Raw genomic sequence first — 17,426 nt, 5'->3', positions numbered from 1 at the left:
TTGGTCAGGCTGTTCTCGAACTCCTGACTTCAAGTGATCCACCTGCCTCAGTCTCCCAAAGTGCTGGGATTACAGGTGTAAGCCACCATGCCCAGCTGACACTCTTAATAATAAAGAGCAATTTTGCTTCATCTCATTACTAATTTATATGTAAGGCAACCTAATTCTATTCAGTGTGAATGTAAAAGTTTGTTAGTCTAACAAGCGAAAAAGAAACTAATTCAGCTGAGTACTAAAACCCGAAACTTTCTTTGAACTTTCTTCACTAGGAAAACAATGGAAAAAATAAAATACATGTCAAAATGTTTTCTCCATAATAAGCAACCTTGTCAATAAGTTTTCAGTAAAATCTTCCTTTTATAATCTAATGAATCAGACAGGAAGTTTACAAAGTAATCTTTTTTTTTTTTTTGAGACAGAGTCTCGCTCTGTCACCCAGGCTGGAGTGCAGTTGCGCAATCTCAGCTCACTGCAAGCTCTACCTCCTAGGTTCATGCCATTGTCCTGCCTCAGCCTCCCAAGTAGCTAGAACTACAGGCACCTGCTACCATGCCTGGCTAATTTTTTGTATTATTTTTAGTAGAGACAGGGTTTCATTAGCCAGGATGGTCTCGATTTAATGACCTCGTGATCCACTTGCCTCAGCCTCCCAAAGTGCTAGGATTACAGGCATGAGCTACCACAACCAGCCAAAAAAGTAACTTTTTAATCCCTTTCAAAGTCTTCTAAAGGCAGCAAAATTGCTAAGGGAGGAGTATCTACTGACCTCCACCTTCCTTCAGCTTTTCACTATGAGCCATAGATTTTCTTTGTCAGAAATTGTCCTCTGTATGTTTAAAAGCCCCTGAGAAAATGATAGCCACTTGGTAGGTTTGGGCCGGTAGCATCACCCCTGAGATAATTTTAGCTGAGATCACAGTCCTCCATGACTCATAGATGCCAAGCTCGTAAACCCATTGTAATCATCAATTAGCCTCTACAGACACAACCCTTGTAATGCTGTACTGAAAATGCTCACGGGCTACTTTAGAATGTGACTATTATTCCGAAAACAGCTTCTCAACTCTAAAGACTCAAGCAAAGTTCAGATCCAGGAGAAAAAGAGGACAATTTTTGCTATTGGTACAATAAAAAGACTATAAGTCACTTAGTTTTTAGACATGGCAGGAAAGAAGGAATTCAAGACTTAGGTAATTACGTGACTTGAGGAAAGAAAGGTATCTGCTTAGATGGGATGACAATGTTTACTGTTAAAGAACTCTTAACTAAAAGTCATCTCATTCTTTAGCATATTTGAGAAAACAGCTGATGGACACAGACTGAGGTAGAAAAAACTGCCAAGAGCAAACATTAGCCTCACAAGAATAAATATGAAAGGCTCGCCAAACACCTGAGAGCTCATTCTGAGGTGTTACCACTTAAAGACTCATGAGTCTCCTAGGAGTTAGGCAATTTTTTTTTTTCTTCAGGTTATCCAGAGGCCTCTGACCATGTTTAAATACTCACCTTTAAAATCCATGTTTAAGTACTTATTGGTTTAATCAAGGATTTGACACTTGACTTTGAATAAAACCCCTTAGCCAATCCTATTCTAGATGTAAACACTCATACTGCTGCATGCCCTCAAGAGCTTTCCCAAAGTAGCTCACTTTTCAAAAAATAACTAAAAGATTAAGTTGGAAGACTTAAGACAGCATGGAAAAGCCTTAATTTTTGACAAGGGGATGAGTCTGAAGTTGGTCCCCACAGTGACTCCAGATCTATTTGTTTCCATAAGCAAATCCATTAGCATATATACACACACGAGTTTCATAGAATCTGTTTCTTTCCTGGCTGCATTCTTTAGGCAAATCAACTTAATAAGGGCACTGAGGATTATTCTCCTTCAAGCTACTGACCTGGTAACCTTGGAAGAAGTTAAGAATTTCCTTAACTCCAGTATTGTAGGCCAGGCCCTGCATTCTGACCACCGTGCCAGGCTGTGGAGGGACACCGCTAAGATTAGCAGCTGTAGGGAAGTAGCCAAGACTATTAGGCGAACCTGGGGGGCTAAAGGAAGAGAAAGCACAGTGAACCAATAGGAATAGACAATGTTGAATAGTTACTATAAAAACATTAGTTACTTAAGGAAACAGAATTTCTCAAGGCAACCTTTCTTATACTTCTCAGAGCTGTCTTTCCTAAGACAGGTGAAAACACCACAGCAGTTCTGTCTCACGTTACCACGAAAGCCAAAAGTTGAAAGGCAGTGAGATTAGAGCTTAGTGCAGAATTACATACAGGGCTTCCTCACATCCCTGAGATTCTTAAGAGGAGAGGAAGGACAGAAGTAAGCCTCATGTCAACTCCACCACAAAGCACCACTTCCGAGGCTCAGCTCTCTGATGATTTACAGGCTAGCTACCAGGAACACTAAGGCATGAAGAGGCACGCATACAAAGAACTAATGGGAACCACAGCCACGGAGACCAAAAGTATCCAAAGTGATTGCACCAAAGAATAGACTGTTCTACCCATATGAGCATGAGGAATAGCACAGCAGTACTACAGCGAATCAAAGTACTAGAGTGCCCATTAGTTATATTTTCTTGCCTTTTAAAAAATGGGGGTGGGGGAAGTTGGAAGGGATACATAAAAAATTAAATCAATCACCATTAACACAAGGGAGAAAATTCATCAAAGGGTCTTCAGGTATATCTGCAACCATAACCTCCAAGGAACACCAGCCAAGTGAACACCCAACTTTATATGACATCTCGAGTCATTACCATATTATGCAATTAGTTTCACCCTGTTCCCACCCAGTCTGTTTTCTACCTAAATTGGTGGCCATTATTAAAAAATTATTTTTATTACACAATTCATATTACATATGCAGTTTAATATAATTAAAACTCATAATTGAAAATATATAGGGAATTTTTAAAAAGTCATTAGCCTAAAGAGTAATATAGACTCGCAACTTAGGATTATTAACCTTTATTCATCTTTCTGGGTTGGTAATTGTCCCATTTCAAAGATAAACACATAACAGAAAGGACTAAAAGTCTTTGAGATTATCTAGCATACCTAATCCTACCAGATGGCTTAATGAGAATGGAGTCAGTTGTGCCTCCAGTCCCAGACTCTGTCTCTAATTAGCACAGCTACCTTGAGTAAGTCACTTAATTTCTTCATTTGTTAACTGGGGGGTGATCAGCACTTTCCTAGTTTCACAGAACTGCTCTTCAGCTTCAGTGACTTAACATATCAAATTACTTCATAAACATAAAAATGCTGTAACATTACTTCATTCTTGCTATTTTCATCACCATCATATTTAATTATTTTAAAAACAATGGGCCAGGCGTGGTGGCTCAAGCCTGTAATCCCAGCACTTTGGGAGGCCGAGACGGGCGGATCACGAGGTCAGGAGATCGAGACCATCCTGGCTAATACGGTGAAACCCCGTCTGTAATAGAAAATACAAAAAACTAGCCGGGCGACGAGGCGGGCACCTGTAGTCCCAGCTACTCCGGAGGCTGAGACAGGAGAATGGCATGAACCTGGGAGGCAGAGCTTGCAGTGAGCTGAGATCCGGCCACTGCACTCCAGCCTGGGCAGCAGAGCGAGACTCCGTCTCAAAAAAAAAAACAAAAACAAAAACAAAACAAAAACAAAACAAAACAAAAAAAACAATGGGAGCCTGAAACTATTACTTGACATTAAGCTGCCCTTAACCTATTATGTTGCTAAAGCAGAGATCTTTAACTAATTTGCAAGTAAGAATCACCAGGGGAGTTTTTGGGTTGTTTTTTAAACAACTCTCTATTATGAGATACTACCCCAACAAATTAAAAACTAGAAACTCGGCCGGGCGTGGTGGCTCAAGCCTGTAATCCCAGCACTTTGGGAGGCTGAGACGGGCGGATCACGAGGTCAGGAGATCGAGACCATCCTGGCTAACACGGTGAAACCCTGTCTCTACTAAAAAATACAAAAAACTAGCCGGCCGAGGTGGCGGGCGCCTGTAGTCCCAGTTACTCGGGAGGCTGAGGCAGGAGAATGGCATAAACCTGGGAGGCAGAGCTTGCAGTGAGCTGAGATCCCGCCACTGCACTCCAGCCTGGGCGACAGAGCGAGACTTGGAGTCTCAAAAAAAAAAAAAAAAAAAAACCTAGAAACTCAAGAGAGCAAAACCCAGATACTGATATAAATATATTTTAAAGGCTACTAAGTGATCATAATGTGAGATTTTAAGTCAATTTATGGGCAACTATGAGACTAGAGAAAGAAGAAATGCTAAACTTTTGGTCTGAGTAGGACATTAGCCACTATTCAGCCATACCTCTTCATTTTCACAGAGGCAGAAACAGAAGCTAAGAGTTTAATAGTTTCTCAATGGGTCACATAAGTTACCTCTTGCCAAACTATAAGAACCACTCAAACTCTTGACTTCTGGTTCATTACTTTCCTCCTATACAATTAGCATTCACTCAAAGATGGTGTTTGCTCAGATAGATAGCAAGTCTAATACTCAAAGACCATCAGGACTTCTGCACAGATTTCATTACTGGTTACTTAGACTTTTCCAGACCAGATATAAAAGGTCATTTTCACAGCATACAACTTACTTTCACAGCTTTGTCCTGCCATATTCTATTCCATTTGCCTAAAGATCTTCTTCTATAAATTAAGCCTGAGGTCTCTAGTACTCTCAAAATATAATCAAGATAAAACCAGCCAAAGTAAATGTTGCACAACTAGAAATTTAAGGTTATAAATGACAATTATATTCCACATCTAAGGTACCATCTATTCTGATGAGGCTTAAATACAACACAATTTGGATTCTTACCCTTATTTTTCACAACTATGATAACCTGCTATATACAAGGAACTATACGAAAAATTTTAAAAGTCATATATCTACCTGACAGAGCATGAGAGTAAGAATTTTTCATCAGCCTAAATTCTAGGCGGGGCACAGTGGCTCATACCTGTGATCCCAGCACTTTGGGAGGCCAAGGCGGGCAGATCACTTGAGGCCAGGAGTTCGAGACCAGCCTAGCCAACATGGTGAAATCCCATCCCCACAAAAAAAAAAAAAAAAAAAAAAAAAAGAAAAAATTAGCCAGGGATGGTAGCTCAGGGAGGCAAAAGCAGGTGATCATTTGAGGCCAGGAATTTGAGACCAGCCTGGGCAACATGATAAAATCCTGTCTCTAATTAAAACAAACAAAAAAATTAGGTCGGGTGTAGTGGTTCGTGCCCGTAATCCCAGCACTTTGGGAGGGCAAAGTGGGTGGATCACGAGGTCAGGAGATCAAGAACATCCCGGTTAACACAGTGAAACCTCGTCTCTACTAAAAAATACAAAATTTAGCCAGGCATGGTGGCGGGTGCCTGTAGTCCCAGCTACTCAGGAGGCTGAGGCAGGACAATGGCGTGAACCTGGGAGTCAGAGCTTTCAGTGAGCTGAGATCGTGCCACTGCACTCCAGCCTGGGCAACAGAGTGAGACTCCATCTCAGCACACCAAATCAAAAAAAAAAAAAAATTAGCCAGGCATGATAGCACATGCCTGTGATTCCAGCTGCTTGGGAGGCTGAGGCACAAGAATCACTTGAACCCAGGAGGCAGAGGTTGCAGTGAGCCAAGATTTGCTGCACTCCAGCCTGGGCAACAAAGTGAGACTCTGTTTCAAAACAAAAAAACCCCTAAATTCTAGATTTTAAGGTCTTTTGTGGATTACTGAAATAAGAATCAGCAATAATTTACATTATAAAAATGACAAGATAAAGACAAATATGAACTTATACGTAAAAAAATTAAGAATTTACTAAAAAACTACTAGGTCGAGTAAGCCAGTTCAGCAAGGTTACATAAGATCAATACAGAAAATAAATCAACTGCATTTCTATACACTACAACCACCAAAAATCAAACAATTCTATTCACTATAGCATCAAAAATAGAAAAGCATTTAAAAGTTCAAGACTTGCACACTGAAAACTACAAAACATTGTTAAAAGAAAAACTCATCTAAATAAATGGAAAGGCAGCCCATGTTCATAAATATAATTTTTTTTTTGAGACTGAGTCTTGCTGTCACCCAGGCTGGAGTGCAGTGGTTCGATCTTAGCTCACTACAATATCCGCCTCCCGGGTTCAAGCAATTCTCATGCCTCAGCCTCCCAAGTACCTGGGATTACAAGCATGTGCCATCACATCCGGCTAATTTTTGTATTTTCAGTAGAGACAGGGTTACCCATGTTGGCCAGGCTGGTCTCAAACTACTGGTGGCTTCAAGTGATCTGCCCACCTCAGCCTCCCAAAGTACTGGGATTACAGGCATGAGCCACCATGCCTGGGCAAGACTTAATATTGTTAAAATGGCCATACCACCAAATTGACCTACAGATACAATGAAATAACTATCAAAATTCCAGCTGTCTTTCGTACAGAAATTGACAAAACTGAACCTAAAATGTATATGGAAATAAAAAGGATCCAGAATAGTCAACAAAGAAAAATTAGGACTTTTTCTTCACAAATTCAAAACGTACTACAAAGCTACAGCAATCACAACAGTACAGTACTAGCATAAGGAAAGGCATATAGACCCACGGAATGCAGTTGAGAGAACAGAAATAAACCTTTACACTTATTATCAATTGGTTTTGTTTTTGTCTGTTGCGGGATTCTCTTTTGGGGGGGGGGTGAGTTTCACCATGTTAGCCAGGATGGTCTCGATCTCCTGACCTCATGATCTGCCCGTCTCGGCCTCCCAAAGTGCCAGGATTACAGGCATGAGCCACCACACCTGGCTGTTGAGGAATTTTATTTGTTTATATTATATCCCCAAGAAGATGAATCCCAGGGTTTTTCCTCCCGTATGTTTTCATTGTGCTTCTTCATGGTCTGTGATGCCAGCCCAAGTTGTCAGTATAATGAAACCAAACTGATGACACGGAAGCAGATAATTCTGTCACTTTTCTAGAACTTTGAGTTGCACATGAAATCGGAGGATGATCACACTTGTATAACTTGCCTGTGAGGTTCACAACAATTTCCCCAGCTCTGATCTCAATGACTTCAAATTCACCATTGTAACCATGCTTCATCATCAGTCAGAAACTGGACAATAACACTGGGGCACAGCCTTCTAAGAACCTGATGTTTGCCTTTCTTTTTGACATTGTTGATGCTCTTAAGAGCAATGGTCAGGACACTCATGTGCACCATTTTGATGGCACAAAAAGAGCTAGTCATAGATGTTTGATAAGAGTTACTAGAACACAAGTTGATGTGGAAAGAGGTGTTTTCAATAAATGGTGCTGGAACAATGGACTATCAACACATAAAAGGATGACTTTTTTTCTAAAGGGATGATTTTAGACCCCTACCTCACACCACACAAAAAATTAACTCAAATCGAATTATACCTAAACCTAAGAGTTAAAACTACAAAACACTTACAAAACATAGTAGTAAATCTTTGTGACCTTGGGTTAGATATCACACGAAAAGTGTAAGGGAACAAAGAACCACTTAACTATCAAAATTAAAAACTTTCAGACTTTAAAGGACACTATCAAGAAAATGAAAAGACAACCTACAGAATCGGAGAAAATATTTGTAAATGATGTCTTGTAAGATTTCATATTGGCCGGGCGCGGTGGCTCAAGCCTGTAATCCCAGCACTTTGGGAGGCTGAGATGGGTGGATCACGAGGTCAGGAGATCGAGACCATCCTGGCGAACACGGTGAAACCCCCGTCTCTACTAAAAAAAATACAAAAAAACTAGCTGGGCGAGGTGGCGGGCGCCTGTAGTCCCAGCTACTCAGGAGGCTGAGGCAGGAGAATGGCGTAAACCCCGGAGGTGGAGCTTGCAGTGAGCTGAGATCCGGCCACTGCACTCCAGCCTGGGGGACAGAGCCAGACTCCGTCTCAAAAAAAAAAAAAAAGATTTCATATTTAGAATATATGAAAAAAATTTACAAGTGAAAATAATCCAACTTAAAAATGTGCAAAGGATTTGAGTGGACATTTCTTCAAAGATGTGCAAATAGCTAAGATTCACATATAAAGATTCTCAAAACCAATGTTCATTAAGGAAATGCAAATCAAAACCATGAGATAGCAAACTCACACCCAAGACAATGGGTAAAATTAAAGACAGTAAGGGCCGGGCGCGGTGACTCAAGCCTGTAATCCCAGTACTTTGGGAGGCCGAGACGGATGGATCACGAGGTCATGAGATCGAGACCATCCTGGCGAACACGGTGAAACCCCGTCTCTACTAAAAGATACAAAAAACTAGCTGGGCAAGGTGGCGGGCGCCTGTAGTCCCAGCTACTTGGGAGGCTGAGGCAGGAGAATGGCGTAAACCCGCGAGGCGGAGCTTGCAGTGAGCTGAGATCCGGCCACTACACTCCAGCCCGGGCGACAGAGCAAGACTCTGTCTCAAAAAACAAAAAAATAAAAAAAAATAAAAATAAAAAAGACAGTAAGAATTGGGAAGGAATTACAGAAATTAGAACCTTCGTATGTTGTTAGTGGGAATGTCAAATGGTGAAGCCATTTTGGAAAACTTTTTTTTTTTTTGAGACAGAGTCTCACTCTGTTGCCCAGGCTGGAGTGCAGCGGTGCAATCTCAGCTCACTGCAAGCTCTGCCTCCTGAGTTCATGCCATTCTCCTGCCTCAGCCTCCGGAGTAGCTGGACTCCCCACCACACCCGGCTAATTTTTTTTTATTTTTAGTAGAGACGGGGTTTCACCGTGTTAGCCAGGAGGTTCTCGATCTCCTGACCTCGTGATTCGCCTGCCTCGGCCTCCCAAAGTGTTGGGATTACAGGCGTGAGCCACAGCACCCAGCTGGTTGGCAATTTCTTGAAAGCTAAAGTTACTGTATTATCCACCAATTCCACTTCTAGTATATACCCAAGAAAACTGAGAACCTATGTCCACACAGAAACATGAATGCAAATGTTTGAAGTAGTATTCTTAATAGCCAAAAAGTGTAAACTACTCTAAATAGCTATCAACTGAAGAACGGATAAACCAAATGTGGTATGGCTCTACAACGATTATTTAACCATAAAAGGGATGATATATGTTACAATATGAATGTAACTGAAACATTATCTAGAATAGGAAAATCTATAGAAATAGAAAATGGATTGATAGTTGTTTAGAGATGAGGAGAGGGGTCAGTGAAGAGATAGAGGACAGGCAAATGGGAGTTTCTAACTAATGGGCATAAGGTTTCTTTTTGGAGTGACATAATATTCTAAAATTAGACTGTTACATGATTACCTATAGATTGTAAAATTATTCTACAATTGTAAATTTTGGAACTCTGTAAATATACTAGGGAGCACTTAGCACTTAGGGAGGCCGAGGCGGGTGGAGCACCTCAGGTTGGAAGTTCGAGATGGGCCTGACCAACATGGAAAAAACCCATCTCTACTAAAAATACAAAATTAGCTGGGCATGGTGGCCCATGCCTGTAATCCCAGCTACTGGAGAGGCTGAGGCAAGAGAATTGCTTGAACCTGGGAGGCGGAGGTTGTGGTGAGCTGAGATCACACCATTGCACTCCAGCCTGGGCAATAAGAGCAAAACTCCGTCTCAAAAAACAAAATTAAAAAAAAAAATTTACCCCAGTTGTATCAAAGATTACAGAAAAAGGAACTCCATACTAGAGTTAACTTAATATTTGTTTCAAACACACAACAAAGTGAGAGACTGCTTACACAAAACAAGATTAATGGATAAAGTCCCCTAAAAGAATTTAGTTTTCAAATCCCACACTAGTTTTCAAACTAAATCCTATACTTGGTCTCTTCAGAGTGTTTGAGATAAAAGAAAATCCTATATTAGAAACTGTTTTGAAAGTTGTTTGTTTCGAGATGGAATCTCACTGTCACCCAGGCTGGAGTGCAATGGCACGATCTCGGCTCACTGCAACCTCCACCTCCCAGGTTCAAGCAATTCTCATGCCTCAGCCTCCTGAGTAGCTGGAATGACAGGTGTGCGCCACCACACCCAGCTAATTTTTGTATTTTTAGTAGAGGTGGGGTTTCACCATGTTGGCCAGGCTGGTCTCGAACTCCTGACACCAGGTGATCTGCCCTCCTCGGCCTCTCAAAGTGCTGGGATTACAGGCGTGAGCCACCGTGCTTGGCTAAAAGTAGTCTTCTTGCTCAGCTGAAAGTACAAAATAAGACAGCTGATCCTTTTATAGATTTAGGAAAAAATGACATTTCAAAATGCAGTATTTTTATTTAAATTCTAGGTTAGAAAGCAAGTAAAATCCACTGTGATCCATGGACATTTGGGCACATTGGCAAAGTAATGGAAAGCAATTTCCAGATAGGCACATTCACAAAAGTTATTATTTTTGAAGATTTTTTTGGTTATCATTTATTTATTTATTTATTTTTGAGACAGTCTCACTTTGTTGCCCAGGCTGGAGTGCAGTAGCACGATCTCTGTTCACTGTAACCTCCACCTCCCGGGTTCAAGTGATTCTCCCATTTCAGCCTCCCAAGTAGCTGGGATTACAGGCATGTGCCATCATGCCTGGCTAATTTTTGTATTTTTAGTAGAGATGGGGTTTCCCCAAGTTGGCCAGGCTGGTCTCGACCTCCTGACCTCACATGATCCACCTGCCTTGGCCTCCCAAAATGCTGGGATTACAGCCGTGAGATAACGTGCCCTGCACAACAATATCAACAGTCTGCCAATCTTGCTTCATCTACTGCTATTGCTTTTCCTACTACCACTCCTACAGCCCCCAAGAACAAAACCTAGAGATCATTTTTTTCATCTGTTAACTATTTGTGTCAGACATACCTTTAAATTATGTACTTTAAAGTATTAGAACTTAACCAAAATACAGGAGACAATCTTGATAAACACAGTAACCTTATTTCACCTCATATTGCCCTATTTTAAACATTTCCCTGGTTGTGGCATGTGCCTGTAATCCCAGCTACTCGGGGAGCTGAGGCAGGATAATTGCTTGAACCAAAGAGGCGGAAGTTACAGTGAGCTGAGACCATGCGCCACTGCGCTCCAGCTTGGGTAACAGAGTGAGACTATCTCAAAGAAAAAAAAAAAAAAGATATTGTTGAAACTTAGTGGTAGATACATAATCTCTCAACTTCTGTTTGCAAATGTCTATAATAGGGATTTTAAGTTATATTTGATTAATATGGTTTGAATTTTATAAGAAAAAGTCCTTGGAAAAACAATTTTTTAAATTGAAACCAATTGACTGATTATTTTTCCTTGAGGTCCAATACATTCGCTAATTTTGTGCAATGGTAAAAAGAATTAAGCATATTTGTATTTTTATTCTCAGAAGGTGCATTAAGGTTTTTACATTAGCAAAGAGTCATTTCCTCCCTGAAAGCCATACTGAACTCTCGCTGACTGGTAGTAGACAGTGAGTTGCCCACAGCAGTTGTTCTTCTTTACATCATTTAGACACCTAATCCAAACTGAAAAAACTGATAATCGTAATCATGGCCACCCACAAAAATTACCTGGTACTTCTCTCATATTATAATATTGCTTCATATTGCATCACTATTACTATTACTTCTAGCATCATTTCATTGGATGCTAAATTCTTGTTTGCATTTGTTATACTAAATATTTAACTTGTAAGAAAACTTTTAAATCAAGAATTCTCTTTTTTCTTGGTCCTATGAGAACACTTGCAACAACAAGCGAGTTAGGAAGTAAACTGATTCCCGTATGTTACCATTGGCATAAACTAGGCAAAGTGTACAAGGGTTCTCTGTGTATTATTTTTTACAACTGCATGTGAATCTCAATAAAAATTTCGATTAAAATAGTAAACTGGAATGAGAAGGGCAAGTTCAAAATAGGAAATATAAGCATCTCTGAGGCTTAGTATTCTTCTGGTTCAACTACAAAGAATTCCAGGATAGAACACAGTAACACTATACAACAAACCAAAGATAGAAAAACACATACATATCACTAAATATACATACTCATTCATTGGGTTATAACAAAAGCTGATTTTACAACAAAGGGTTATCCCAAGAAAGAAAACGGTTATTCCTCACCATAAAGCTTTTATACAAGCATGCACAGTTTATTTGTGACTACATCACTCATTAAAAAAAGTAAAACTTCCTGTGCTTCCTTTGATGGCTCAAAAGGTTACTCGGCTGGGCATGGAGGCTCACACCTGTAATCCCAGCACACTGCAAGGCTGAGGTGGGAAAATTGCTCGAGCTCAGTACTTTGAGACGAGCCTGGGCAACAAAGTGAGACCCTGTCTCCACAAAAAGTCAAAAAGTTAGCCGAGTGAGGTGGTGCATGCCTTTAGTCTCAGCTACTTGGGAGGCTGAGATGTGAGGATCACTTAACCCTGGGAGATCAAGGCTGCAGTGAGCCATGGTAGCGCCACTGCACTCTGCCTTGGGTGACAGAGCCAGACTACATCTTGAAAAACAAAAACAAAGGAGATGACATTACTTGTAATTTATAGTGTCATATGAAAGGCAAGAGATGCATAGAAGGTATGTATGTCATTCCTTCTTTGAATAATCAGCATGTCTCTCACCTATGCAACACCTTTGATGCAAAGGAGAATATTCTTTTGAGAAAAATGCGAGGTCAGAAGAAAAAGTAGGGCTTGGCCGGGCGCAGTGGCTCAAGCCTGTAATCCCAGCACTTTGGGAGGCCGAGACAGGCGGATCACGAGGTCAGGAGATCAAGACCATCCTGGCTCACACGGTGAAACCCCGTCTCTACTAAAAAATACAAAAAACTAGCCGGGCAAGGTGGCGGGCGCCTGTAGTCCCAGCTACTCGGAGGCTGAGGCAGGAGACTGGCCTAAACCCGGGAGGCGGAGGTTGCAGTGAGCTGAGAACCCGCCACTGCACTCCAGCCCAGGCAACAGAGCGAGACTCCGTCTCAAAAAAAAAAAAAAGAAAGAAAGCAAGAAAAAGAAAAAGTAGGGCTTGATGTAATGAAAGAGAAAAGATGTGATGTAACTGATTTTGTATTGATAATCAGAGAGGACCCAGATGGAAAGCCCTTCTAATTATTTTCTGCCCTATACTAAGGTATGAGTCACTGGATAACTGAAACCCTGTTTTGAGGGAGAGAAGCGGGTAAAAAGCCCAAAAAGAGAAAACAAAACCACATGAGGCATACAAGCTTTCATTTCACCTGCTCTTCCAGATGCTGTTATGACAGCCTCATTTATTTTTATTTTTGTTTTTTGAGATGGAGTCTTGCTCTGTCGCCCTGGCTGGAGTGCAGTGGCGTGATCTCGACTCACTGCAACCTCCGCCTCCCAGATTCAAGCGATTTTTCTGCCTCGGCCTCCCGAGTAGCTGGAACTACAGGTGCCCGCCACCATGCCCGGTTAATTTTGGTATTAGTAGAGACAGGGTTTCACCATATTGGCCAGTCTGGTCTCAAACTACTGACCTTGTGATCTGCCTGCCTCGGCCTCCCAAAGTGCTGGGATTACAGGCGTGAGCCACCACACCCAGCCCATTTATTTTTATTTATTTTTTGAGATGGAGTGTCGCTGTGACGCCCAGGCTGGAGTGCAGTGGCATGATCTTGGCTCACTGCATCCTCCGTCTCCTGGGTTCAAGCAACTCTCCTGCCTCAGCCTCCCTAGTAGCTGGAATTACAGATACCCACCATTACACCTGGCTAATTTTTATATTTTTTAGTAGATGGAGTTTCACCATGTTGGCCAGGCTGGTCTCGAACTCCTAACCTCAAGTGATTTGCCCGCATCGAACTCCTAAAGTGCTGGGATTACAGGCATGAGCCACCATGCCAAGGCAGTATTTTATTTTTAGTAGAGATGGGGTCTCACTTTGAGTCTCAGGCTGGTGTCTAACTCCTGGCTTCCAGTGATCCTCCCACCTTAGTCTCCCAAAGTGCTGGGATTACAGGCATAACCTACCACTTGTGGCTTTTTTTTTTTTAATGGAGGAAATTTAAAAATAAAGAAAAACACAAGAGCTTCTGATTAATAATATCCCTAGAATATGCTGTTTCAGATTTCCCACTTATCAGAGTGGAGGCCAAAACATACTTGAGCATTTACGTAACAAAGTTGTTTAATAGACTCAAATGCCCAATGGTTTATGCCAGGTTAGAAATTAATGTTTTTTTGCTGGGCATGGTGGCTCACACCTGTAATCCCCCAGCACTTTGGGAGGCCGAGGCAGGCGGATCATCTGAGGTCGGGAGTTTGAGACCAGCCTGACCAACATGGAGAAACCCCTTCTCTACTAAAAATATAAAATTAGCTGGGTGTGGTGGTGCCTGCCTGTAATCTCAGCTACTTGGGAGGCTGAGGCAGGAGAATCGCTTGAACCCAGGAGGCGGAGGTTGTGGTGAGCCGAGATCGTGCCGTTACACTCCAGCCTGGGCAACAAGAGCAAAATTCTGACTCAAAAGAAAAAAAAAAATTAATGTTTTTCTATCAAAATTATAAAACATCTTTGGCATATGCTTTTTAAATCATACCAGATTTACAGCATAAATAAGAGCATATAATTCCCATGTTTGAATGCTTTCATATTGTTATGTAGGTAATTTCACTAAAAGTGGAGAAATACAAAATAACACACTCTAGGGGTTCATTTGGAAGTATTAGCTTATATATAGTGCACCCAACCTTCATTTTTAAAATTATACTTCTGTAAAACTGTCCTACAGAAATATAAGCATGTCCCCTGTAACCCCAGCACTTCGGGACGCTGAGGCAGGTGGATCACTTGAGTTTGAGACCAGCCTAGGCAAAATGGCAAAACCCCATCTCTAGTAGGGGAAAAAGAGTTTGAGAGTGAGAGAGAGAGAGAGATAAAATCAAGTGTTTAAAGATCAACATGAGCTTTAATAGAGAAAAATTAAAAGTACAAATATCTGCAAATAAACTTATATTTTTAACTCTTTGGACATTATGAGGAAATTACGAGAATGAGGTAAATATACAAAAAAGAAGTCACTGACACATTTTGAAGTTTTTAAAAAAGGAACAAGAAACTATTAGACAGTACACATTAAGATGTCACATTATTTGGAAGCATACATGTGTATTACCAAACTGATAGTAATGGTTACTTCTAGACTCAGAGGTGTATAAAATGGGACTCTTCATTTTTACTCACTATATACTCCTACATTCAGACTTAATAATGAGCACATTACAAATTTTTAAACTACTGGTAGAAAAATATATTGACCTACAGGCCCAGATCCAAAATTACAGGAGCTATTAAGCCATAAATGTCAGTTCCTTCTGCCTTTGGGGCTTCAAGATTCATGGCCTCATTTCCAAGAAACTCCTTCCTGTACCACTACTCAGGTGGCAAGTAGTGATGAAGTGGATATTCTACAATTATGCTATAGGAACGAGGACTCTGGCAGACATTCAGAGACACCAAGGATTCCATTCCTGACATTCTGATGACATAAGCAATTACTACAGCATCCAGAGAGGGTGGCAGACTGGGGCTGGGCTATGTGCCTGGCACAGTATTCCATCATGAACAATTACTCATGCTTCTCAGCCTTTTCAAACCTTCTAGCTGACAACTGTCATAGCCTTTTTATTTTTCTTCTCCAGTGGAATAAAGAATATTTTCAATAGCATTAATGTTTTAAAAACTCCTAACAAAATAAAAAACATAATTAAAAGTGGCAACAAACTTGCCTGTTACTATGAGACCCCCAACTCTTATTTCCTAGTGGAAAACTGTATATTGGACAGTGAAGAAAAATACAATGCAACATAGCTGTAGGATCAGACAGGTTAGGTCCAAGACACTTATTATAAGCCTCACTTACATGCTTGTGTATGTACTCAAAATATTTTGTCTAAATAGCTTGGAAAGAAGCTAACATTCAGTCTCCCAACTCCCAGACTGACAACATTCTCTCCATTATACCCTAGTATGCTATGTCTCAGAAACTGAACACAACTAAAAAGACAGACTTAAAATATATAGACTCTAAGAAAACACTGAATAATCTAATTCTGGATCGGTTTATAGATTTGTTTAAAGATTTAGGAGGAAAAGAATATAAGCCCTGGAATATTTAAAGCAACAGTTTTTATTCACTGTGCCATAACATGAATTCACACTACTTCAAAATACCATTGTTCCTGTTATGAATTTTCCTGTTTCATGATTCATTCATCTGTTATTGCCACCCTATTGCAGTGATTACATCACTACTCACTTAGGGTCCTATGACAGGAGAGGTTAAAAAGGAAAGCTGTAGACATAGTTGACCTAAAAGATCATGCTGTCAGTATATGGTTAAAAACTATACTTCTTGCGCTTTGTCTTGAAACAACCTTCTTGGTCAGAGATATGACCAGAGGCTGTGGCCTGCCACGCTAACCTTCAACATGGCAGACAATATTCTTTTGTGAGCTTGGCCACTGGCTATCAAAGGAGTCCTTTGTTTCTGCCTCTCATTTCCACTTCTGTCAGAGCCTTACCTGGGATAGTACGCTGTGTAGTTCATGAAGAGCTGAGTGCCTGCTGGGTAGTACGCTGTGGAGGGCTGCAGTGCTCGTGGATTCAAAATCACAGAGGGCTGATAAATGGCAGCTTCTGTAGGAATAACTGCAGCAGGAGCTGGAAATGTGTAGGAGGGAGGAGACAGGCCTAGATACGCAAAGAGAGACTCTTTGAGACATGTTTGTAATAGCTGACATGCACGTGCTAGCACTAAAACCATAAAGTCACTGCTCCATCTACACATTTTAAAGAAAGAGACCATAGCTCTTTATCCTATCCCAAGCAATTTCCTTTTGATTATATAGTTAACACATAGAAGTATCTGAATTCCACACAGTCAACCTAAAAAACAGTTCTTAGCCTGAAATTCAGAAACACCAACATCAAGTGTTTTCATGTCTTCTCAACCATTTCAAAATATGTAATTTTTTCCCCTCATGTTCCTGAGTGCCAGTTACTATAAACCAACTCTCAGAGGAAAGAAACATGGAACTGACGTTTAGTATAAGTTTCACACCAGAGGCTACAAAATATTTTAAATTTTAAGTTATGCTTCTACTCCCCCTTGTTATCTACCCATTAGTACAGCATCAAATGAGAAGTGTTATGATAAACCTCTCTTGGCCGCTAACACACATTAGGTCAAAGCATAGACTGTGCCAGAAGGAACTGACCTAAAAGGAATGAGCAGATCAACTCTGCATTATTCTCACCTAAAGGCAACCCACATGATGGACTTTGAAGCTAATTTATATTTTCAGACCTTTAAAAAGAAAAAAACCCAACCTGGGAAATAGTCCCGAAGGAATCGGTGCCTAAATCTTCCTGGGAATCAACTAATAAAAAGCTGACTCAGATTAAATTTAAAAATGGGCCCAAACTCCATTGTCT

The 17,426-nt window shown here is 40.8% G+C and overlaps 1 protein-coding gene across 5 annotated transcripts in view; it reads right to left on the bottom strand.

Moving 5' to 3' along the window:
- ESRP1 (epithelial splicing regulatory protein 1) overlaps nt 1-17,426 on the bottom strand; it is a 70,334-nt gene that overhangs the window by 14,126 nt on the left and 38,782 nt on the right. For 3 of the 5 annotated variants that reach the window (XM_023222890.3, XM_023222888.3, XM_023222889.2), the window contains exons 13-14: nt 16,514-16,682; nt 1,899-2,049 (exon numbers count right to left, since the gene is read on the bottom strand). In XM_023222890.3, the coding sequence (XP_023078658.1) occupies nt 1,899-2,049; nt 16,514-16,682 (320 nt within the window). The remainder of the gene's footprint in view (nt 1-1,898; nt 2,050-16,513; nt 16,683-17,426) is intronic. The other 2 variants (XM_023222891.3, XM_023222892.2) reach the window with 1 other exon arrangement.

This window comes from Piliocolobus tephrosceles, chromosome 7 (genome assembly GCF_002776525.5).
Source record: "Piliocolobus tephrosceles isolate RC106 chromosome 7, ASM277652v3, whole genome shotgun sequence".
Classification (NCBI taxonomy): Eukaryota; Metazoa; Chordata; class Mammalia; order Primates; family Cercopithecidae; genus Piliocolobus; species Piliocolobus tephrosceles.
This window is presented reverse-complemented; position numbering and strand designations above follow the sequence as displayed.